The sequence below is a fragment of the Anser brachyrhynchus genome (genome assembly GCF_964034855.1).
Source record: "Anser brachyrhynchus genome assembly, chromosome: 22".
In the NCBI taxonomy this organism is placed as follows: Eukaryota; Metazoa; Chordata; class Aves; order Anseriformes; family Anatidae; genus Anser; species Anser brachyrhynchus.
The window spans coordinates 7,324,603-7,348,274 of NC_137715.1; the positions used below are offsets into that span (position 1 = coordinate 7,324,603).

General features: G+C 47.1%; 1 protein-coding gene across 1 annotated transcript; it reads right to left on the reverse strand.

Annotated features, from left to right (window-relative positions):
* Positions 1-933: 933 nt before the first annotated feature.
* Positions 934-22,092, reverse strand: PSMD11 (proteasome 26S subunit, non-ATPase 11). Its single transcript, XM_080565095.1, has 14 exons — positions 21,935-22,092; positions 20,020-20,121; positions 14,688-14,812; positions 11,688-11,759; positions 11,251-11,308; positions 9,161-9,355; positions 8,366-8,510; positions 8,044-8,104; positions 6,381-6,443; positions 5,400-5,525; positions 4,782-4,817; positions 3,610-3,661; positions 2,485-2,627; positions 934-2,354 (listed from the first exon to the last, which is right to left on the reverse strand). Exons 1-13 carry the CDS (start codon positions 22,023-22,025, stop codon positions 2,485-2,487), a joined length of 1,269 nt encoding a protein of 422 aa, XP_080421221.1. The 5' UTR covers positions 22,026-22,092; the 3' UTR covers positions 934-2,354.
* Positions 22,093-23,672: the final 1,580 nt, after the last annotated feature.

Sequence of the window (23,672 nt, forward strand, 5' to 3'; positions counted from 1 at the left end):
GCGTTTTCCTGCCCTGGAGCACCAGTCCTGCAGCACGAGGCACGTCGGCTGTGGGACCAGGGGGAGCATCCTGACACTGCACGGTCCAAGGCCACAGCTGGCATCGAGCCCCTGGGGGGGAAAGCAGCGTGCCAGCGCCCCGTCCCAAGTGTGGGAGCTGAAGAAGGGCTCCAAAACGTTTTACAGGGAGAAATTGAAGACACCCAGCTTCCTTCACCTGAGAGAGGCCGAGGCAGCCTGACCGCAGCCACCAGCAGGGAGCCGGGAGGGCCCCGGACAAGGCAGACAGAGCCTGTGCTGGAACCCAAGGAAAACAGAGCAGGCACCAGCACTGGGGCGTCACGCACCTGACTGGAAAAGTGGCTCTGAACCCTCTGCCAGCCAGCTCACCCCGTGGTTTGCTGACTCTTCCCAGCACTTGAGGCCTTCACGTAAAAGCCAGGTTTCTTTCCTGGCCGATGCAGACCTGCATCCATTCCACCAGGCAGTGTCAGGGATGGAAGCACGAGCTTCACACGTGAAAACCAGGATTTTGTATCAGTTCGACTAAGTCTTAAGATCTTCTCTAGCCTTAACATGAACCTACTGCACTGTTACACACAGTTTGACTCTCTCCAATAACACAGCATCAGAGCTTTTTCAAGGTGCAAGAGGTCAGATGTAATTGATTTTTCACCTCAATAGTAATAAAAAAAATCACGTCATTTGGTAAAACTCAAACTTGCAAGAACAGGTAACATTCCATAAAACTTTAGTGATGCTGCTTAAAACACAGGCCCCTGTCCCACTCTGTCTCAGAAATCACTGAAGATGCTTTTATAAGCTCTGGACAGATGCACAGCTTGCGTTGCAAGCCACCCTTCCCTAAGCGAAAAGAGCAATTGCACCAGACATGCACTTCATCTGCCTCAACAGCTGAAGACAGGAGACAGATTTTGAAAAAAAAATTATTTTATTGGAACTCATCTGAACATCAGATATACCTGGTGTTGGTTAGCAAGAACCGTTTGTACATTTGATATTGATGGTGCCAAAAACCCAAACAGTGACTGACTGGATGAGATGGAAAGTTTAAAAAAAATGGTGGAGAGATTAAAATGTGAACAGAAAGCAGAAAAATCAGCCAGTCTAAGATTCAGTGTGAAGGCAAAATATTTCCTGATAAAACAGAATCCTTTTACAAAATATAAATTTAGTAAGAAAACGTGGAAAGGGAAAGAGAAAGGGAGACAGAGGGGAAAGGAAAAATAAAGATTAGCAGGACAGAGATGCAGAAGCTTACACTGCCCAAATGGCATTAAAACCTAGCTAGTAATCTCACCATAAAATGAAACATGCTGGAATACACTGTGCTCCACCCCCCACATATATTACTTGGGAACAGTAACGAGGAAGCTCCCCAGCAAGAGCTGCGCTAGGTCATTCCACAAGGGCCAAGCTGTCTCACATTGGATGCTGAAAAGAAACGCTCCACAGCAGAGGTAAACATCGCCAGCCCGATCAGCGCCCGGGCAGCGGCTCGCCAACCCGCTGGACACCGGCCTGGGCTCGGCTCCGCGGGGAGGCGCGTTCTCGGGGAACGCCTGCTCACCTGTTCTTCCTACCAATGCAGGTGGGGGGAAGAGTTAAAACATTTAAAATCTAGTCTATTTTAAAACAAGAGCATGCAATGCAGGCCTCCCGGGGAAACCTGCGCTGTTCCCTTTATTAGAAACTGGCCTAATGGTCTCGACAGTGGCAGCAGCTTCTCAGTTTTTGGCTGCACGAGGTCAGTCTGGGCCAGCACAGCACAATGACAATTCTGAAGCAGGTTCCTCAGGTGCGAAAGCCTTCAGGAAAATCATTGTGGAGCTGCTTTTGAGGGGATCTGAGGCCTTACTTAAGATTTAAAAATAAACCAGCAGTCTGTACATTTCGGGTTTTTTGGTTCAGTACAAATGGAATAAACTTGGCTGCTTATACACCGTCAGTAAGTCTCGGGTTTCAGAGTAGAGGGAGAGATGAAACAAACTGTTTTGGGCACCTATCGGTAACAAAACTTTGTCCCTGGTTAACTCTCTGACATCCCTCAGGAAGTGGAAAGCACATGTTTAGGTAGTGTAAGCCTTTTTCCTTTTATTTAGAATACCCTCTTTGTTTAAACAATATTCCCCCCCCAGATACAAAGTTCGGCCAGTAAAGATTACATGGAAACTGGAACACGCATCGTATGGAATACAAGATGCACCGGATGAGGAAGTTTAAAAACTTTCCGAGCGAAAAGTAGAACAAAGAAAAAAGTCTCCTAACATTTTCCCAAAGGTTTCACTCTCCTGTCACACACACTCTCCAAATGACAGCTAGCAAATTCAACTCTGCAAAAGAAAACAGAGCCACGTCAATCGGGAGGAAAGAAAACAAGCCTCGAGGACACAAACGCACCTTGGCCTAGGAGAAGCGGCAGGTCCAGAGCAGCTGCGACCTCTGGCTCCTGCGCCCACTCACCTATGTTAGCTTCTTGGCTTTGTTGTAGAGCGAATCCACTACTTTACTCATATTCTGAATAGTCTCGAGGGCAGCTTCATAAGTTTTGTCTACTGGGGGTTCATCAAAGATGATCAGGACTCCTTCGCCTTGGTCAAGGATGCCTGCGGACACAAAGCTGCGGTTACCACTGTAACGCTCGATGGATCACGTTGTTTGTCAGATCTCATCTTCCAGACAACGGGCATTCAGGGATCTACCCAACAGACTTCCAGTCAGCTGCACCAGGTCTGGAAGGGGCTGATGTGCTGTGTTAGATTAGCTGACCGATTTTGCCCAGACTGCATTAGTGGTAGCTTACCCAGAAAGAAACAGCCCGGAGAAGGGCCCAAAATCACACCGAGGAGATGCTCAGGACTGCACGCTCCCTGACTGCTACCTTCCTCCTCGAGGCCCTTGTGCCCTGCAGGATGCCTCAGCACGACAGACACTGGTGCAAGGCAAAGAAGCCATTTTATAATTAAACTATTTCCAGGTGCCAGATGGGCACTGCAGCTGAGTTCTGCTGTTTTTGAGCTTCTCTCTAAGCAATGTGCCTCTTTTAGCCAGTTCCCATTCATCTTGCTCAGCCAGATCAAGAGGGCTTTCTAAATCAACACCAGGGACAATGTAAACAAGAACAGAGCTTCTTCCCTGAGGGTGAATTGGAAAAGCAGCTCCCTGTGGTCCCAGACAAACCCAAACCATCAGCGGGGAAAGGTGACCACATATGCCAGTAAGCTCCAAGGCAGAACAGCGCATATTTGCTACGCAGCCCACCAGTGGATCTCGTAACTGTCCCTGGATGCAGCTGCAGGAAGCAAGGACTAAAGTGTGGTTTCTGATTTGTGAGAAATTAACCCTCAAGATTAATTAAGGCAGAAGAAAGGAGCAATAGAATAACCTTAATGACAACAGAGTAACAGAGAATCCACCAGTATGTACTCTTCCCACAGTGCCTGTTAACCTGCATGCCTGCTGTCAGAAGCAGAGCAGAGCACTCCAAGTTCAAAGGCACGGTGATGAAGAGGAGACTACCCAAAGCTTTAATACGTGACCTGGCCATGGGTGTCAAGGCAGTCAGGACTGAAGGATGCAGAGACTCACCATGAAATTTCTTGTCCAAGATCATTTGTGACAGTTTCCTTTCTACATCAGCCTGAAATTGAAGCAAAAAAAAAATAATAAAAGTCTCCCAGAACTTTATAAAGAAATATGATTTTTACTAGTCCACACTCAACATCCCTAGGAGGATACAAGCACTGTTTGAAAGCAGCTATTTTACCACAGAACGTGATGTCAGGACAGATCTCTCCTTGCACGCTGCTTTGGTACTGCCATATGCTTTAGGTGGCATAGGAAATTAAGCAGTAGCTTTTAATGGTGAGAGCACCAAGACGTCTTGCCCTTTTGTTCCACTAAAGACGGTGCATCTGTCCTCATACAGGCATTACCATTAGGGGCATTCTAGCTTGGTTCACCAAATATTTAGTCAAGTATTGGCCAAGCTTCAGCTAAGCCATTCAGTACTGAGACAATCTCCTGCTCAGAGCGAGGCATGGCCCCACAGGAGGCGGCTCTTCCTCTTGCACTCTTTGGACAGGGGACACACAGCTGTAGTTAAGAACCAGCTGCAGTCCAGCTTTTACTCTCATTACTAGGCATGCGCTGAACACCAAGAGCTAGACTAGAAAAGACCTGCACGGGCGAAAAAGGAAGACAGCTGATGGAACAACCTGGAAGGCTGGAGCTCACGACAGTTAAGACCTCTGATCTTAAAAGTCATACTACAGAACAAAAGCACTTTGGGATGCAACTGGCTGGAGACTACAGTGGATTTTCCTAAGATTTAAGCTGGCTGGGATTGTCTTTAAAGCAGTTATTGCAATGGGAAGTGTGACATACGCATGTATAATGAAATTTCAATCACTGATTAGCTGGATCCTACATCTTAAGGGTCTAAACACATTCCTCTGGGCATGCTCGTGAAGATTAAATGCAGTTCAACTGGGAAGACTGAGCTGATCATGACATGAGCTGTTACTACTGCAGAGGAAGATCTGTCTCCAATAAAAAGTAAATGGTAACACACAGAATGAAACCCACGGGAACTGTCCACATTAAAGTTAAATCCCCAAGAGCGATATTTGCAGGTAACTGCTATGGAGCTGACCTGTTGGGTTTAATAGCCTATGTTTATTTCCTGGTGGCAAATGCCATTTGACCTCAATTCCTTTGCCCTCTTAAGACATGTCACTGATTTCTAGTAATGTTCTTACCTTTGAGAGCTTGATAAGGCTGGATATGTGTTCAATCTATAAGAGAGATTAATAGAGTTAAATAAATCTTTAGCTGTACCTTTGACACACAACACTGCGGTATGGGGCTTATCTACACAACAGTTCAAGGGTCTGTAAACGCTCTGGCCTACAATCTACAACGTTTTTCTCTGTTTTGCAGCTTCATGTCCTTCAGATTTCATATCTAATTGCACCTGAAGATTGACTAGCTATGAGCCAGACACCTAGAGCCACTTCACTGTGAAACGTGAAATAACTCATTTCTTCTCCAAGATCACTGCAGCTTTACGCACACTCTGAAAGAGCCCTTAATAGCCAAACACTGTTCCCTTCAATGGTAAAAGCAGGTCCACATTTCACCGTATATAAATGAAATAGGTGGAAAGTACAACGATTCTGGAATATGGTTTCCAAAATTCCCCTCAACCCTTTCCTCATCATCTTTCAGCTGAACCTGATGAGTTCTTGAGCTGTGGATGTGCTGAGCAGCAATGAGTAAAAAGCATTCTGCATGGAAACAAGTCGTTCATCCAGTTAAACGCCAACAGAAGGGGACAGAAGTGCCAGCATTTTGGTGTGCTTGATGGAAACATTTACCTGTACTCGGGAGAAGGGTTCGATGACTCTGATCAGATTCTGTTCCAATAAGTTATCATAGAGTTTAGCCAAATGAGTGTTTATGATGGGGTCGTCCCTGAGCTCCACCTTATAGTCTGTCAGAGCCTGAAGAAGACACAGTGGAAACAGATCACTCAGGTAGTGACAGGCCTCCTGTCCTCCACATCCTCCGAGTATAAAATAGCCTCCCCTCCCTGCCCAGCACAGTATCAGTGGCTAATCTAATCCTGTAATTTAGCTGGAAGGCCAGGAGATCACCACAGCCTAACAGTCTTTCAAGCACCTTGCAGCAAGCATCTTTCATCTTTACACCACTGGAGCTTAGCAAGTCAGAAAAATCTCTGGTTGACACTCAGGAATCAGCATGATAGGATTATTCCCTGGCATAGGAATCCCCCCCTTTCTCTTTGTAATGTCCTTGCTGAACACCCAGGAAAACTTTTAGGAAGGTACACATCCCAGTGAACAGCACCAGAACTACAGGAAACTGGTTCTGAGTTGGCTCTTCAAAACCAGAAAAATCTAGTTTCAAGCAGACGACTACTCCCCATGCTGCAAAAAATAAACCAGTTGAGTATTACGGAGTATCATAGAATCATAGAATATCCCGAGTTGGAAGGGACCCATAAGGATCATCAAGTCCAACTCCTGGCACCGCACAGGTCTGCCCAAAAGTTTAGACCACGTGATTAAGTGCACAGTCCAATCTCTTCTTAAATTCAGACAGGCTTGGTGCAGTGACTACTTCACTGGGGAGCCTGTTCCAGTGTGCAACCACCCTCTCGGTGAAGAACCTCTCCCTGATGTCTAGCCTAAAATATTTGCCTAAAGTATTTGCCTTCTACAAACATTTGTTGTTACAGCTTCCTGCTGCGGGATGTGGCAGCTCCTGCAACTTTCCACTCAGTTACTTCTGAATGCTTTGGCTAGCCATTTCCCATTTTCTTTCTCCTGACTCACCTTTTCAAAATCTGCCAGCGATCGGTTCTTACTGGCCTGTGCCACACATTTTAATGCTTCTGTCTGCAAAGAAAGAAAATGAGAGAAGGTTATTTTTCCAGACTCTCCTCTCAGTGCTATTAGGCCAACTGTGCAGTACACCGAGGACGTGCTTAAGAAGCAAAGAGGGAATGTTCCTTTTGCTACAAAGCCATGTCACTTTTACTTCCACGTAGGAAGAGTAAGAACAGCTGCTAAAAAGGAGAACTTGCAGAACAGCTGCAGGACACAGCATGAAATCAGCTTCATGGCAGCAAAGAACTCAAGTTTTGCAAGGTTTGAGAATACCAGCTGCAGGTCCTATCAGGTTGCAGGTTGAGAGCAACGTCGATACAATTGTTAAGGAAACTGCACACTTGCTTAACAAATGGGGCCATTTTCAGCCCTTAAGCTGTTTCTCCCCTTCAGCACTGCCTCTGCTACCAACACCCTATCACCAACAGCACTGGAAAACCGTTTCTTGTCTACCCAGCACTTGCAGAAACAAAGCAAAAGACTCGGCCACAACCAACCTACCATACTGATATTAAATAGAATAGTAACCCCACTGGAACAATAGCTTCCAAGTGGTGAGAGACACAAGCGCACTAGAAACAGGTCAGCCCAGTGGCTGCGGTACATGAGGCCCACGCTTCTGTTATCATCTCTCCCAGTGAATTGCCCCCAAGGCTGTCTGTCCACTTTTCCTCTGCTCCCTAAGCTCAGCTTCCACAGCTGCTGCACAAACTTGTGGTCACTGTTGTCTCAGGAGGACGGTGCAGGGAACAGCTGAAATTTCCTCCATGGAGAGGAAGAGCCCTCGGTGCTCTGAAAAGAAGCCTCCAACTCAGCTGTCACCAGGGGGAAGAGGATGAAGCAGGGCCACAGCTGCCCTTTGTGATCCAGCAGGGATAACACAGGGATATCCCTACTTCCGACTCTTTTCTATGCACCTATGCTCACTGACCTCATCCTCCTCTACTAAATAGCTTCCCCAATCCTTTGTGAGGTAGGTGGGTATTAGCTCCTGTGTCAAAGCAAATAGCTGGCAGACCAAAGCCACTGAGGGCATCAGTACGTAAGCTTGGCTCAGACCCTGGCACGCCTGGCTCTTGGCCCTGTGCTTAACATAAGCATCCCTGGATTTAATACGGGGGTGGCATTCACAGGCTGGCAAGTTAACGTTAGAATAAACAGTTGATTTAACAACTCCCCAGCTGCCTGCCTTCCACCTTACAGTCATCTAGGTCTCAAGCTGCTCAGCCTCACTGCTATGAATGGATTTTTAGGACTTGCTACAACACAAGTAAAAACAATGAACAGCTCGTATTTAAATACATCAGATTCATGGCTGCAGCAGCTGATGAGGGTTCAGATGAGTACCGTACACCACCAGGCATTTAGAACTTCATGAAGAAAACAGGGAGGAGAAAAACAGAGAAAATGAAGTGAGAGGGTCAGATTTTCAGGTGGTGAAAAATCACTGTGTTCCCTTTGAAGTCAATTGATTTATGGTAATTTAATCAGTTCTGGATCTTGTTCAGGATACTCAGAAGCGTAGGATATTTTGGTATGAAAAGATCTGACACAGTAACACAATATTCTCAGAGACAATAGGAAGATAGAAAGGATTAAGTTTCTCTACCTGTCTTCCCGCATACCGCAGAGCAAGCTTTCCACTCACTAATGCCTGCACATCTTCTGGGCTACAGAGGGGAAGGAAGGGAAGAGAGTATCTGTTCAACAACATGGCCAGCTTAAATTTCCATGTGCCTCAAAGTTTCCCAATTCATAACAAATTACTAAAGTTCAAATAATGTTATATCAGAACCAGTGAATAGTTTATAAACAAAGACAAACAGCCGAGTCTGTCTGATTTAGTTCTTTCATTACTGTAGTCTTATATACAAAAAGCCTTTCCCATTTAAATGTAGGAAGCATTCTTTGCAGAACCATTTGCCACGTACATGTTAAGCATAATTTTGCACAGCAACATGTATTTCAGGGCGGTGATGGCTTTTGGGTTGTCAATTGAATCATATCCCTCAAACGCCTCATAAAAATATGAATAGGCTGTTTTCCAGTCCTTCTCTTCTGCTGCGTGGATAATACCTGTTGAGAGGAACAAACAGGCAAGCATCAGAGTTAATTCTAAATGTAACTGGACGAAGACAGAATGATTTGCTTGTCCAGTGCTTCATCTGGCACTTCAGTAAAAGGAAGCCTTTCTCTTCTGTGCTGCCATTTACCTCATTTCTGTAGGAACATCCATGTCCTCTCTTGAGGACAGTGGGTAGCAAACTCATAAAGAACCACCACCAAAGTTGTGGATGTAGCTAAATATGGTCAACACCCCCTTATTGTTTCCCTTTGGAACTTTCATTTGCCCCCATTGTTTATCTGATTTTCTAGACATTGTTGACAGACAAAGGAGTTTTAGTTACAACAGACAAGTCTGGGGCACTTCAGGTAAGTGCCTGCAAATGTGACCAGGAACAATGTTACACTTACATTAACAAGGTGTGATGCTGTACTGCCTAATGAGTTTATGGACCCTCCACCACTGGAAGCTTTCAAGAACAGGACGAATAAACATATGTCAGGAACGATGTAATTATAGCTAATCCTGCCTTGAGGCAGCTGGGCAGACTACTGAGTATCTTGAGGTCCCATTCTATGATTCACTCAGGAGAGAGCAAGTATCAGTCAACTGATGCACCGTGACAAGTCCCAGACTCTCCCCTTCTCCTGAAGGGCTTTACCTGACTGCATGTCTAACGCTGCTTGCAGTTTAGGTGGACAGTAGATTGCGTTGGCTGTAGTCCGTGCAGAGGTTAAAGCTGCTCTTGCTTTTGGCAGATTGCTCAGGGCATGGTAAGTCTTGCTTTCTAACAGCTGCACTTCTACCAGCAATGCCTTGTCGTCCATCTTTTTCAATTCCCGAAGAAGCTGGGAGCCTAGCAGTGGGGAAGAACAAGAACCTTTGTAAGCTGCTTCACATCTGCTACCAGTGACTACACAAACCAGCTCCCTCCAGATGACACCCTTCTTCCCCCATAGGCAGTACTGGCGTTGAGGAAGGGAGGTTAGGCTTACACAACCTGTTCTTCCAAGAAGAAACAAAGGAAAGGAAATAATAGCAGTTGAGCATCAATCCAGTGTTGGAGAAGAATGAACCAGTTCTGTGCTAGAGGTAGAAGAGGGCAGTGAGAATAGCTGGGCATGTGGACAGGGTGCCTCTGCCACCTCATCACCAGCAGCAGACACTCAACAGAAAGTCAAGGACATGTTGTGCAGTTCAAATTGTCACTCTGTTACACCTTCCCCAGATGACAGTACGATTTACCACTCACATTCAGAGCTCCAATCAAACCAGAAGTACTGCCCGTTCCTGCATCATTCCCCTAGGGTGAGAGCTGGGGACTTTCAAGCAAATCCTAAGAATACGGGATGAGGAAGGAATGTTTTAAGCACAAGACAGCTACAGATCAAATTAAGGAGGTAGGAATGGGTAGCCTAAGAAACACCTAGATAAACTGTCACATTAAAGCCTTGTGAGGACAGCAAGAGCTAACCTTAGAGGAAAGTTTCCCCCTTTCTTCTCCCCCTACAAGCCAAACAGCCAACTTAGGGCAAGCAGAGACAAGAATTTTATCCTCATTTGCTGCACTTAGAAGCTGAAAAACATTGCTTAAACATACGGCGAGGTGGAAAAGAACAGTGTCTCTCTAGAAACACGATGTAGGGGCTCTTTATTGCGTCTACTCCGCTCCGCTGCAGACATAATCATGTCTTCTTGGCCAGCCACAAAGAAATGCTAGCCCAAAACACTGCTATCTTGGTGGAGTGTTCAGAGAGGATGCCCTATACATAAAGGCCTTCTCAACTCCCTAAGCTGTACCACCATCACTCAAGTGATTAAGTTAATTAAGCATAGCTTTGGCGTGTGAACTCTGATGAGCTTAAACCTGAGGTCATTACACATCCACATGCAAACTAATTCTAACTTGATATTGAATTCCATGTATCAGAGCACTTAAGATAGCTTTATATTCTGATCGGATACAAGCCACCCGGGTGACTCTGGACATGACACATGCTCTTGCTGCCACGCTGTTTAAGAACTTATGGGTCCCTGATGAAACATCACAGCTGCCCAGGTGAGCACTTCTGTTCATGTCAGTGCAGTCATCTCTCATCCCTGCTCATACCCGCACACTGAGCTGGTAGAGCGCTCTGTACAAATACCCTTTAGCCAGCTTAAACCTCTTCTCACATCACTGCAGTCATTTGCAAAATGAGCATTTGTAAAGCACCAAAGGGAGTTGGGCTGTGTAAGATGACCTGCTTTACTCTGCTTTGCAGCAGAGCAGGAGAGTTCACATGGTTAATTACCATATCTCAGGTGGTGTAGAAGCAAATTCTTAAAGCCTTTACACTGCTTCACAAGAACTTGTCTAATTGCATCCTCAGAGGTTTGCCATTTCCTGGCATTACTACTATTTTTATTGAGGCAGCTTTTGAGTGAGCCAAAGAAAGCTGCTTTCTGACCACAGCACTATACTACGTATGTTACAGCAGGAGACAAACCTGATGGCTTCAACTGGATACAATTCCCCTTTGCTTCCAGAATTATTTGAAATGAACATATGATGTCAATGAAGAGGTGTCTTGAAGCTTTTACTGCCACACTATAGTGAAAAATGGCAGACCTGGTACAGCACTGAGGAAATTAACGTCTGAGTCCTACAAAACTTATCAAAGAACATGACGTAATTGGTCCTTTCCCTTGACAGCCTCTAGACTAATTTCAAAGCAGAGAACTACCACTGCCACCTAGTGGGAAACTCACCTAGCTGCAGTGCTTCTTGGTACCTCTTGGTATCGAAGTACAGAGAGACCAGCCTCGCCTGGAGAACAGAAAAGGAACTGCTGTGAGGAAAGCCAGAGAAAGGTAGTACAGGTTTATTTGGTAAAATTAAGTTTTATATTCTTATCTGCACAAAATTCACTAGCTTAGTTTGTATTCATTACATCACATGATCCAATTCTGCAAGATCTACCATCTGGACAACTGGCTAGAACTAAATACGGTGGGTAAAATCCTGTCTACTTGAATACTGAGATGAGTCACTAGCATTCAGTATAATCACTATTGGCCTTCTACTGCACATACAAAGATCTGGACAACACGCTAGAATTTCTCTACTTTTACTGTTATTAAATCTGATAGAGGGAAAAAGAGGGAAAATGCTATTACACACGTTTGGGATGCACAATGTAACATACCTCCAGAGCCTGGCGTAGGAAAGTCCTCTTCTCTGATTTGGCCCATTCAATACACTCTAAACACAGGTCAACCTTAAAGGGAGCAGAAAGAAATTTGTCAAGCCTTCTGCTGCCCCTCTTTAAAACAGCAGTATGGCTCAATCATTTCCTACAAAGCAACACAGAAATACAACGCAGCCTAAATCTCCACAACGTAGGTTAAGGGAGTAAGTCATTCCAGTCTCAAGAGCAGCATTGCTAAATCTCAAAATAGCTTTATTTTAAAATGAACCTGGAGATTAGATAACAGCCTTCATCACTAATGCCTACCCCAAGTGTCTTGATGAACCACGCCTTCAGTATTACCCAGGTAAGGTGTAGTTTGACGAGAACTGCAGTTCAGTAGCACAATGCTAAGCACCTCTATTAAACAAGTACTCGCTGGTAACCACACACAATATTCTTTAGCCTCAGGCTGCATCGTGTTAACAGCAGAATTTAAGCTGTCAGAAATGTTACACAAAATGAGGTAGAATGGCTAGAGTTTACTTTAAATATTTTCGTATTCTACTTGCTAGACTAACTTCCTGCACCTTGCAACTCTGTTCACTGTATTATATAACTTACAGCAGTACTGCAAGAGAAAGTAAAATTCAGAAGGCAAACTAAGGTTTAGTCTAAGCTTTAATTGTAACAAACAAACACACAGCAGACCACCTTCTTTCATGGCTTTTCTAATGCATTTCGCTTCCAGTAATTTTTTCTGACCACCAGGGACAACCCTCCCACACTGGAATATGAAAATAAAGATTTGGCTTCCCAAGTTCCACCAGTTAGAATTGCTGCTGAAATCCTAGGAGGGATTTCTTAAATGTCTGGGGGGTTTGTTCGAAACAACATCTGGGTACGTGAGAACTGATTCTGCCTTAGGCAAGGGATGGCCTAAAAGGCTTCGAGGTCTTTTCCAGTCCTGTTTTGCACTATTTCATTTGACAACAAAGAGAACTGCATTTTCAATTGCTCTACAAATAAAGAGGAAAATGAAGTGTATGTGTTTTAGGGCTTAAATACGTCAGACCATGGGTGTCCTTCAGTAGTATAAAGCAGCAGAGATGCCTGGGCTCCACTGTTTACAAACAAGTTAGGTGCCAGGAATCAGTCAGTAAGTGACACTGGATGTTTTATCTATTGCTTCAAAGCAGAGTAAAGCAACCTACTGGCTTCTTTTTTAAGATTGATGAGATTCCTGCCATGCATAAAGCAGTTTCTTTCTGCCCTAACTAGAAGAGGGTGCCAATGTAGTACTGGGCCATTATACATAATAATTAATATTGCAGTGCCAGGTTCAGAAATGCCTTTTTCCAAAGCCTCTGGATCACAGTTCTTTCTGGAGCAGCTCTGTAGCTGTACTACACTGCAGGACTTGTCAGCTCCTTGTCACTTCTTATTAAATGAGGACAGCTTATGAAAAGCCATTATGAAATTGCAATTTATTGCACAGTGATTGCTTGAGCATTAGGAGTAGAAGTCTCTGATTTCACTGCTTTACTGGACTCTTGGGAGTTTGGGAGTCTTCTTAATATGCTTTACACTGGGGAAGCAAATATCCCTCCGAACATTTCTGAGGTATTAAACGTATTCAGGAATACCACAGCAAGAACCTCACAGGTTCGGTGTTACAATTCCTTAGGGTTTTGGGTTTGGCTTCAGAATGTGTGTGAAAGGGACTGTTTTGGCTAACTGTCTCCATCTTTATTACTCCAAGTTCTTCTCCTCCCATAATATGCCACCTTTTGGGACTGCATTCAAATATTTACCTCAAGTTACCTTCAGAAAAAAGTCTGAAGCCACTCATTTTTCCCCAACCCGTTAAGGGGTTCTCTCCTTACCTGCACATCCTACACTGCTCCCCCTTAACCTTTTCTGTTAAAGAAGAGAGGCAAAGATTCTGTCAGGCACTGTTTACAGTACACACAAGCCACAAGAACTGAGCAGCTTATGAAGAACATTTGCTGTGTTACCTGAACTCCAGGATGATACTTCTGTGACATGGTTAGAAGAATGCCATCTGCCTCGTAACGCGGCAGATCCTCTTCAAGACTGTAACCCGTCAGTCGCTGCGTGCACAGTGGTACGTGGGCTGTGTCCTTAACACACTGCTTACCTCCTTTCTAGCTCCCTTTCCGTCTACCTGCTCTGGTGGGTCAGCCACGGTACAGCCCTACAGTACTGCAGGTTAACAGCACCTGTAAGTGGCTCCTCCTCATTTACACGTTGCTCCTGTCCTTCTCCCATTCCCTCTAACCAACAAGTCAACTGGACAACAGAAAAAAAAACAAATTCCAGGGACCTACAGGGAATGAAGTAAATCCTAACTGTGGCCTATCTTACACTCCACGGGTTTCCTAGTGGAAAAGTTCCTTCACTGGAAGTAGTTTACGCTTGGTCGCTCCAAAAGGCTTTCCACTCCCACTTCAGGAGTAACTCCTACGCCTCAGAAGCTCTCTGTAGAATGAAACAACCACCACGCTGTGTCCCCATACATTGCAACTTCATGGCTCCAGCTGAAAGATGCTAAGTAATGCCATCTTCTAATCCCACCTACTCATGAACAGACCTTGAACACTCCCTTCTCTAGCTCCGTGCCATCACACACTGCCCCAGTTTTCCACTAGACTGAGCTCCCTGGGACATGTATAGCACATCTCACCTCTCACATCCCAAACACTAATCCCATTACAGAATATTACTAATGCTTTATTAGATGTAAAGCTAATTTCAAACTACACAAATTTTTGAAAAATTCTCAGGGTGAGAGTTAGACCCCACCAAGACAAGGCTTGCACACAAGCATGGTTATAAGTGAACTGAATTATCTAATGTTTTATTAATAGAATATATCCAAATGCATTAAATGAAGGTTTCCTGACATGAATAATTCTTCAGTGTGAAATAAAGTAGGTCAGGTAATGATGCTGAAGGCTTTTGAGGAACAGATTATTGCTGAAATTTAAATCTCACCTCCTGTCCCGTTGCTGCCTCCATATCAAGGAACAAATCGAGCAGGGATCGGACTAAGCGGGCTGCTTTTGCTTTGCTGATGGAGTTCAAGAAGGGTCGGACATACTTCAGAAGTCCTCCCAGCTCTGCGAACAGGAAAAACCAAGTCATGAAATACAACCACACAGCCAGAAGTTACACTGCAGTTGGAATACTTGACATGCCTATACACGGCAGTATTTATTATACCAAGCACTTTATAGCAGTCTCTCAACATCACTTACAGGAAAAGAGTGATAAACGTCACCTGAAGGAATGCCCCGCAGTAAACAAGGGGACTGGCAAGGGTGACCGCTGGGTTCTGGTCTTACCCACACAGCATACGTTTCCCGTTACTTCAGTTCGCCCAATTATAACACCATTTGTAGGTGCCTCAGGCACGTTTTAAAAATGTAAGCGCCTGTTAAATGCTTTGAGATTTTTCTATAAAATGGGCAATGGAGTTTATAGTTTAAGTATGTTTTTATTGACTCACAGTTTGAAGTTTTCCTCTGCCATACTTAGAGAACCCTAGCAAGTCAGATACACTCCACTGCTGAAAAAAGGACAGTTAACACTTTGACTACCCACATTACCTAATTAGATCTCAGCTGGCTTAACTAGCTTTCTGTTCTCCTAGTCTCCAGTCCAGCATATAGTTATACAGCTAGTCTCAAGCTAAGAAAGGAAAAGTCTTTCTTTATGGTGAAATACACTAAAAACATCATTCCTAGAGCGCAAAGGGAAGGGGCAGTCAGTGTCACAGCAGTTTCAGGACGCAGCGCTCCGGGAAGCAGAAGGGAGTTACGTGTCGGAATTGCACAGCACAAGCTGGAAGTCTCCTCCTGTGATAAACACCACGCGGCCCGTCGTGACAGGTCAGACTGATGACTATTTACACGGAAGATGACACTTGCAGCAGCGCAGCACCATGCCAGTGCATGGTTCAGTGCTGACTCACGAAGTCGTGGGGCTGCGTGCTGGAATCACAGCCTCTAATTTCAAGTCTCACCCAGACGTCAAGACTGATTCTTTACGAGATTTCATAGTAAAAAAAAATAAACAAAACTTGTAATAAATGCATCAGAAACCCTCCATATACCCTATACCAAATTGGTATCAGAATCAAAACTAGACTAGCATAATTTTACTTCAACTAGGCCATTGGAGGAGCATCAACAGAATTTCAGTTTTGAAAGATTCTAATAAAAATGGCTGACAATAAGGTGTTCATATTTTATTTAGCATTAATGCAAAAGAATTAGGCTATAAGAACATCTCGGTAATGTTTTTTTAATTTTTATTTTTCCAAACTATTTAAAAGTTTAATCAAACCTAATAAAATTGCATTTCTTACCCTGTTAAGAGACGGAACTCAGTGTTCCATCCCAGTTGCTCATGGGGATGTACTGATGTTTTTACATACCTGGAAGTGCAGTTTTAAAACAAATGAAACTTATAATTCTCTATTCTCACATGAGCCTTATTTTCCAAACAGCAGCGTAAGAAATCATGACCCTTTCTATAATGAATCACATTTTGTAGAACAAGCAAACAAAAAAAGACACTGACTGCCACGTCTAAGATTTCATAAAAATTTTTTACTTTATGTTTAAAAACGAATGGGCAGGTTTTTCTAGAACCAAGGTGCTGCTACTTCGGTAAGATTAAGTCCCACTGACAGACAGTTTTAATCAGCACTCGGATTTTACTCAACAAGGAACACTCTACCTACTGCCCCATGACAGGCTGTAATTTTAACCACCCCACTTCATCCTGAGGACACACGTTACACCACGAGCCATTCAACCTGCAATACCACTCACGCGTGTAAACCCTAATCATTTTAAGTCAAAGAAAAGTTAAACATTCTTCACCAACTGCTTCATGTAACAGTGAACGAACTGCCACGACAGCAACAGGCAGCAGCTTCCAACGTCACAGCACACTAAATACATCGCTTTGGCACAGAGCTGCTCCCAAACGTCCCTCCTCTTGCTGGGAGCTGAGAGGTGGGCTCCCGATCAGCCCGCTGGGCTTGGGAGAGGAGCGGCGCCAGAGCTGGAGTTGCCTAGGAGCAGGTTCCCGTGCTCTTCCCCAGCGCAACTACCACGAGCACTGGAAAACACAGCGCTGAACCGGTCACAGCACTGCATCCTTATCCGCTAGCTCCGTAACTAAGAACTTTTCAGTCTTCCCCATCACGGCAGCCAGGCTCCCCCCGAGGTCCATCGACTCTCAGCTACGGCGAGGCACCGTTCCCCACACTGCGCACCGCTGCCCCACGCCAGCGTCTCAGGACCGATGGGATTATGCTCGTTTTAGTGCTGAACGCACTTCGGCAAAGGAAAGGAACTTCAGAAGAAAAGAAGGGAAAACCACAGGAAATATACTGCAGTACTTACCTTCCTATTGACTCTCTCAACAGCTGCTCGGGAATTCACTAGACAACAGATTCTAAGCCAACAGCTAGGAAATCCACACATTTTGCAGACCCCATTCAGGCACGCAAGCTGAAAGTTCCCACAGAAACTTCTCTTCCCCAACAATGCAACTGTCAACTATTTTTAGGATTTTTCTTTTTTAAATGAACGCAATGGTTGGCAAAAGGGGTGTGATTGACAGCTCTAGAGAATTGATGAGCAGCAGCCCTGGAAAATGAATTCTGATTTTCAGCCTTCCACAAAGCTAACATGCCATGCACCTCAATTCCTGATCTGAGAGTTATTCCAGTCCCACAGTTTTAAGCAATGCTATAAAATCTGGACCTGTTTAAAAGAAGCGATTAATCCTTCAGTTGAATCCTCAATCTCTATCAAGCAGATAAAGGCGGTAATTTGTTGTTTTTTAAAAAAAACAACACAAAGGCCGTAGTTCACCAGAGATTAGTCCTCTAAAAACTACAGATTTGCTTTACGCTCTCAGCCAGACAGTGGCAGGGCAGTTACAATTTCCAAACCCTACCAACCAAACTGCTGATTTTTTTCCACAGGCTGCAACTCCCAGAGCCTTTCACCTCTGGAAGTTCATAGAATCAAAGAATATCACGAGTTGGAAGGGACCCATAAGGATCGTCGAGTCCGGCTCCTGGTTATCACTTGGAAGTAGCCACCGAGCTATACCTAGAACCCACCAAAGAAATCCCACCAGCTAAAACTAAAACGTAGGCAGCGAGATTCACAACGAGATCTATTTTATTCGTGCCAGAAACTGCATTCTCACGAATGCCCTCGTTAGGCTAGGCAGCACCAGATTCACTCCTGCTCAACATAAAGATCTGAGCCTGCTTGTTGCCAGCATCCTTGTGAACAGTTGTACCTGGGGAAGGTGTTGCTGACCCTGCCTGCCTGTCTCTCCTACCAGCACGCTACACCCCAGGAAGCAGACAGGAAGGGAAGGTGCCAGTGTCTTTCCCACAGGTCTAGCACACTTCTACGCTGCTGCGCCACCTCCTTTCTTTGTCCCTCAGCTTCACCACAAAGCTCCAGAAAGCACAACGTGGTGATCTCACGCTGATCTACGTATACACAACTGGCTTCTTAATGCTGCCAACTCCATTTCCTTCTGAAAAAAAATGGTTTTGATAAATTAACATTGTCATTTTCAATCGCTTAGCCTTCCCCTTAAAAATCTTTTGGCTATCCATCCCCTGAGGATGGAATGAAGTTCTTCATGCTTGTGTAAGAGTCAAGCTTCAACTCAAAAATGTCCCAAATCCTGCCCAGTAAGGAGGCCATCAGGCACCTAAAAGAACTTTTCTCAGGCTTCTGCAAACCTCTGCACATCAAAATGATCTGCACATCAGATCATTTACCTAGAGACACTCTTTTGGTGATTTCCTCCCTTTTTAGCCCAAGAATACACATCTCCCTTGGAGCAGGAGCAAAGCCATGCCTCGTTACCTTTACAGAAGCAAACATCAGAGTGCACAGGACTCCTGTACAGCATGGACACCTGCACTCGAGCTGAGCGACCTGAGGTCCTGTACTATTCAGTGAGAGGAATGGGCACTTCTACAGCATTTCTCCTGTTCTAAATTCTTACTGCAGGATGAGATGAATTGTGTGCTGGAACAGCCTCTCTCTCCTCCACTGACTATAAAGGCAGCCCACACTAGGAAATCGGACGTGGACATCTACAGCCAGGTGAGACACACAGCACCTTTGCTTCCAGCCCTAAGCACAAATCATCTACTTTGTCCCAAGCGCTGTTCAATTGCAGATCACCCAGGGATCAGTGTCCAGAATGCTCCAACACATGCAGACGTGGGTTGATCAGCTAAATGACCAAGTCAAAATATACGTTTACAAAGACTGGAGAGTAGGACACACAGCGTGAGTTTCAGAATAAACACAAAGCTGCAATCTTTGACCAGCTGTTATCCAAGACCTTACACTGCTTTCTGTGAACCGCTCCAACACTAGGTTTGGCGTCCCAGCTGAATTTCAGTTTGGTTAAAGGTTCTGCTGGCCTGTTTTCCCCATCCAGTTTGTTTCGGTTTGTTAAAGGCACGCACGCTTCACTTCACGTTCTGATTTATTGTCAGGCATACTTAGAACAGCGCAGGGCCATACCATGGCCAACTGTCTGCTGTAGACAGAACGCTCTTTGTACGGATGTGGCGTATCAGCTCCTAAAACACTTGAGGTGAAAGATGCTCCAGAAAGGCAAGACCATTCCTCAGCAAAAGAAACAAAATAAAACTGCTGAGTGCCAAGTAGCACAGACACCGCCATAAGCTTTCCAGGACACAGAAGACACGAAGAGGTCCTACTCAAAAGTCACCGAACAGAGAACTTTTCTCCACTTCTGTCCTTTCACGCGGTCACAATAGGAGGACTGTCAAGTCTTGCTCTTGTGCGGAGCTGGCCAAGCATTTTCTGATGTAATGTTTCAGCAGATAAATCAATTGAGAAAGAAGCTGCTGGTGAGAAAGGAGGTTTTTTGGACAATATTTCCAATTCGGAACAAGGCTCTGAGATGTTTAAAAACAAATCCAGAGAAACGTCTCGCTGCATACATGACAACTGAACAAAACTTTAGCTACTTATACTAAAGCGGCCTCATGCCAAAAGGTCATGAACTAAACTTTCCAATGCATCAGCAATCTTTCAGAACACTGGGCCTTGAAGCATGAGATTAATATTTTATGCTGTTTATCTACTTATTTTTTTTTAAGTTTCTGTCCTCTCACCAGACGTAACATCTCCTGCCTAAATCTGCTTTTACTTCTGTCCCGTTACCTGCGTGGACTGCATTCATTTCCACGTACATTCCTCTCACCCGATACCTCAGTTACTTATTTCAGGCTCACCTTCTGCCTGCCCGGTCTTGGCCAACAGTGATCCCAGTTCCAGGATGCTCTGCTCTTTGACTTGCACCGCTTCTTCATCATTTTCCTGGACATCGCGCTTCACTAGAAAAAAGCAGAAAAGTTACCTTTAATGCCGTTTCAGTTAGAAGATAATCATTGCCGGTCTTCTCTTGGAAAGGCACCAAGAAAGTAACTGTTGTAACAGGCAACAGCGAATTCAGCTTGGGATACCAGATCTGGAAAGCAGATTACGTGGAAAGCTTACATGCAGCGCTTACAAACAGCAGTTGATCTATACTTCACCAAGACTTTAGTCCAGCTGATAGACACGACTGCTTTCTCCAATGTGAATGTTGTCTAAGTTTTGAAGTAGTCCCACTAAGCTCGTCCAGCTGTTGAAGTTTCATTTCAAAAGAACACCACCACACAACAGACCCTCTTCCCACTGAAGCCACAAAACCAAATAAAAGAAATTTAACAGGATTTCCAACGGGGTATTCCGGTATCAGGATTTACGATGCTGCCGCTTTATGCATCAAGTTGTGAGGATCCCTTGCTCGAAACACAGCACAACAACAACTCTGGATCCACAGAGTGCGTTTGCCCTCTTTGCTCACTAGCAGGGAGGTGCTACCATCGCTGCTTTTACCACCCACTGCAAGAGTCAATATTCTCTCCCACACGAAACCCTGATAAACCGAACGACGCTGGGTGCCAACGTGAGTAACTGTGGCTCTGAGGTACACAAAAGGGTCAGCTGTGATACAGCAACACCAAGCCTCTATTTGCACAACATCAGTTTCGTATAATTTATCCACAAAACAATACACCCCGCTCACAACATACTCTGCGGTCTGCTGCTGCGTAAATGTTCACCTCCAGCATCACCTGCGCAGGTGAACGAGCTCAGCTTCTACGTGAACAAATAAAGCTAAAGTCTTTGCTGCCACACGGCTGTCACCTAGCACTACAGAGGGAACTGAAATCCTCTGCGCTGTCCCAGCAGGGACCACGGCTTTCCGTGCCCGGAACTCAGTACGTGCAGCACCAAAAGCAAAGAAATGTCTCTCAAGCAGGGACGTCTCGAGGCAGCGCTCTCTGGACAGCTCCGACTCCCAGCCACGGGCACCACGAGCTCTTCCCGCTGCGCCGGACCGGACGGAAAGTTGCAGGCACGCCGACAGCCCTGAGCGCACCCCCTACTAATTAACCAGAGAAGCACCGAGAGGGACGAGCAACTTTCAGAGGCCGCGGAGCGCTCCGAACGCCAAGGTCTAACACGGGCGCTAGGAGCCATTTACTCGCCGGGCGCAGGAGGGTGACAGCAGCTCACGGCACCTTTTTGGCGGCGCGCACGTTAAGCGAGCGGAGGGTCGCTCCCTCGCACCCCTGCTCCAGGCATCCCCGAGCCCTCCCGGCTCGGAGCCCCGCTCAGCACCGCTCCCGGCCCGGCCCGGCCCCGCGGGCAGCACCTGCCTCCGCGCCGGCTGACAGCCCCAGCCCCGCACGGCCGAAGCCTCCCCCAAACTTTCCGCCTTTAAAAGCGCCGCTCCGGCAGCCCTACCGGCACCAACGGCCACAGCCGCCCCCGGCGGGGCTCCCGGCCCCCGCGGCCCCCGCACCCCGACCCCACACCCGGCGGGCAGCGGCGCCCCGGGGTGCCGGCCCCCCCCCCCCCACCGCCCCTTGCCGCCCGCCGGCTCCACAGGTGGCACCCCGGGGCCGGCCGCCCCCCGCCGCGCCTCCCGCCGGGGCCGGGGCCTCCAGGCCCGGGGGGGGCTCCGGGCAACGGGGGGCGGCCGGGGCCGGGCCTGGCGCCGCACGGTGAGTCAGCAGGCGGCGGCGGCGGGCGGCGGAGGGCGGCGGAGGGCGGCCGGGGCCGGCGGGAGGAGGCGGCGGCGGGCGGCGGCCTCACCTATGGAGTGCAGGATGCCGATGGAGGCCTCGCGGTCGGTGGAGAGCAGGGACTGAGCGCGCTGGAACTCCAGCACCGCCGCCGCCGCCATCTTACGGCTCCCTCACTGCGCCTCGCCGCCGGGCCCGGAAGCGGCCGCCCCGCGGGCACGCCTCCCCCCCGCCTCCTTTCCCGCCCCGTGGCATGATGGGAGGTGTAGTCCTGGGAGGGAGGGGGTGCGAGGGGGGCTGGGGCGGGGGGGGCTGGAGGCCCAGCGGCTCGGGGGCTCAGGGGTTCAAGGTTCAGAGGCTTAGAGGCTCCAGGGCTCAGGGGCCCAGAGGTTCAGGGGTTCAGGGCTCAGAGGTTCAAGGGTTCAGAGGCTCAGGGGCTCAGAGGTTCAAGGTTCAGGGGCTCAGAGGCTCAGGGGTTCAAGGTTCAGAGGCTCCAGGGCTCAGGGGCCCAGAGGTTCAGGGGTTCAGAGGTTCAAGGTTCAGGGGTTCAGGGCTCAGGGGCTCAGAGGCTCAGGGGCTCAGAGGCTCAGGGGCTCAGAGGTTCAAGGTTCAGGGGCTCAGAGGCTCAGGGGTTCAAGGTTCAGAGGCCCAGAGGCTCAGGGGTTCAGGGTTCAGAGGCTCAGGGGCTCAGAGGTTCAGGGGTTCAGAGGCTCAGGGGCTCAGGGGGGGAGCTGCTCCACTGTGGGGCCGGGCTGAGAGCTGGGGGGGTTCGGCCTGGGGAAGGGAAGGCCCCGGGGAGAGCTCACAGGGGCCTGCCAGGGCCTGAAGGGGCTGCAGGAAAGCTGGGGAGGGACTCTTCGTTGGGGTGCCATGACAGGATGAAGGAGAATGGCTTAAAAATGAAAGAGGGGAGATTGCAAAGAGATATCAGGGAGAAACTCTTCACTCTGAGGGCAGTGAGGCCCTGGCCGAGGCCGCCCAGAGGAGCTGTGGGTGCCCCATCCCTGGCGGTGCCCAAGGCCAGGCTGGATGGGGCTGGGGGCAGCCTGGGCTGGTGGGGGAGGTCCCTGCCCAGGGAACCTTTAAGGTCCCTTCTGCCCCAAACTATGCTGTGAGGGGAAGGCCATCACCCTGCCCCTGGGGACTTCTCACCTCTAAAGAGCATGGGAAGTGGGTACTTTCCAATGGGGACCCCACCACGGCCGCCCTGTTGGCGACACCCTCGAATCGGTTGTGCATGGCCCCAAAACTGGCCACCCCCACCCCTGCCTCTGTCCCTATCCGCTGCCCTGCCTGGTGCCCACAGAGCCCCCCAGGGACAGTGACTCCCACCATGGGCAGCCCCCACCCCGCAGCCATTCTGGGGACCCAGGGAGCACCCAGGAGTGGTGTGGGGTGAAATGAGCCCAGGATTGCTGTATTGTAACCCCCAAAAAGGGGCTGAACCCATAACGTATAGCTCATTACCCATAAACCATAACTTAAAACCCGCAACTCATAACATACAACCAATAACCTATAACTGATAATCCATAACTCATAACCTATAACTCATAACCCACAACTCGTAACCTATAACCCATAACCTGTAACCCATAACCCATTACCCATAACCTATAACTGATAATCCATAACTTATAACCTATAACCCATAACTCATAACCCACAACTTGTAACCTATAACCCATAACCTGTAACCCATTACTCATAACCCATAACCTATAACTCATAATCCATAACTCATAACCTATAATCCATAAGAGGAAACCCCATTCTGATTGATCACCCGCTGCTTGATGTCTCCAGCA

Excerpts from the sequence above, each read along its gene's own strand:
- PSMD11 (XM_080565095.1), bottom strand. The coding sequence starts at position 22,025 with ATGGCGGCGGCGGCGGTGCTGGAGTTCCAGCGCGCTCAGTCCCTGCTC. Across the intron at positions 9,356-11,250 it reads CCAAGAAGCACTGCAGCTAG|GCTCCCAGCTTCTTCGGGAA; the intron begins GTGAGTTTCCCA and ends CCCCACTGCTAG. Across the intron at positions 8,105-8,365 it reads TGCAAAATTATGCTTAACAT|CCCAGAAGATGTGCAGGCAT; the intron begins GTACGTGGCAAA and ends TCCCCTCTGTAG.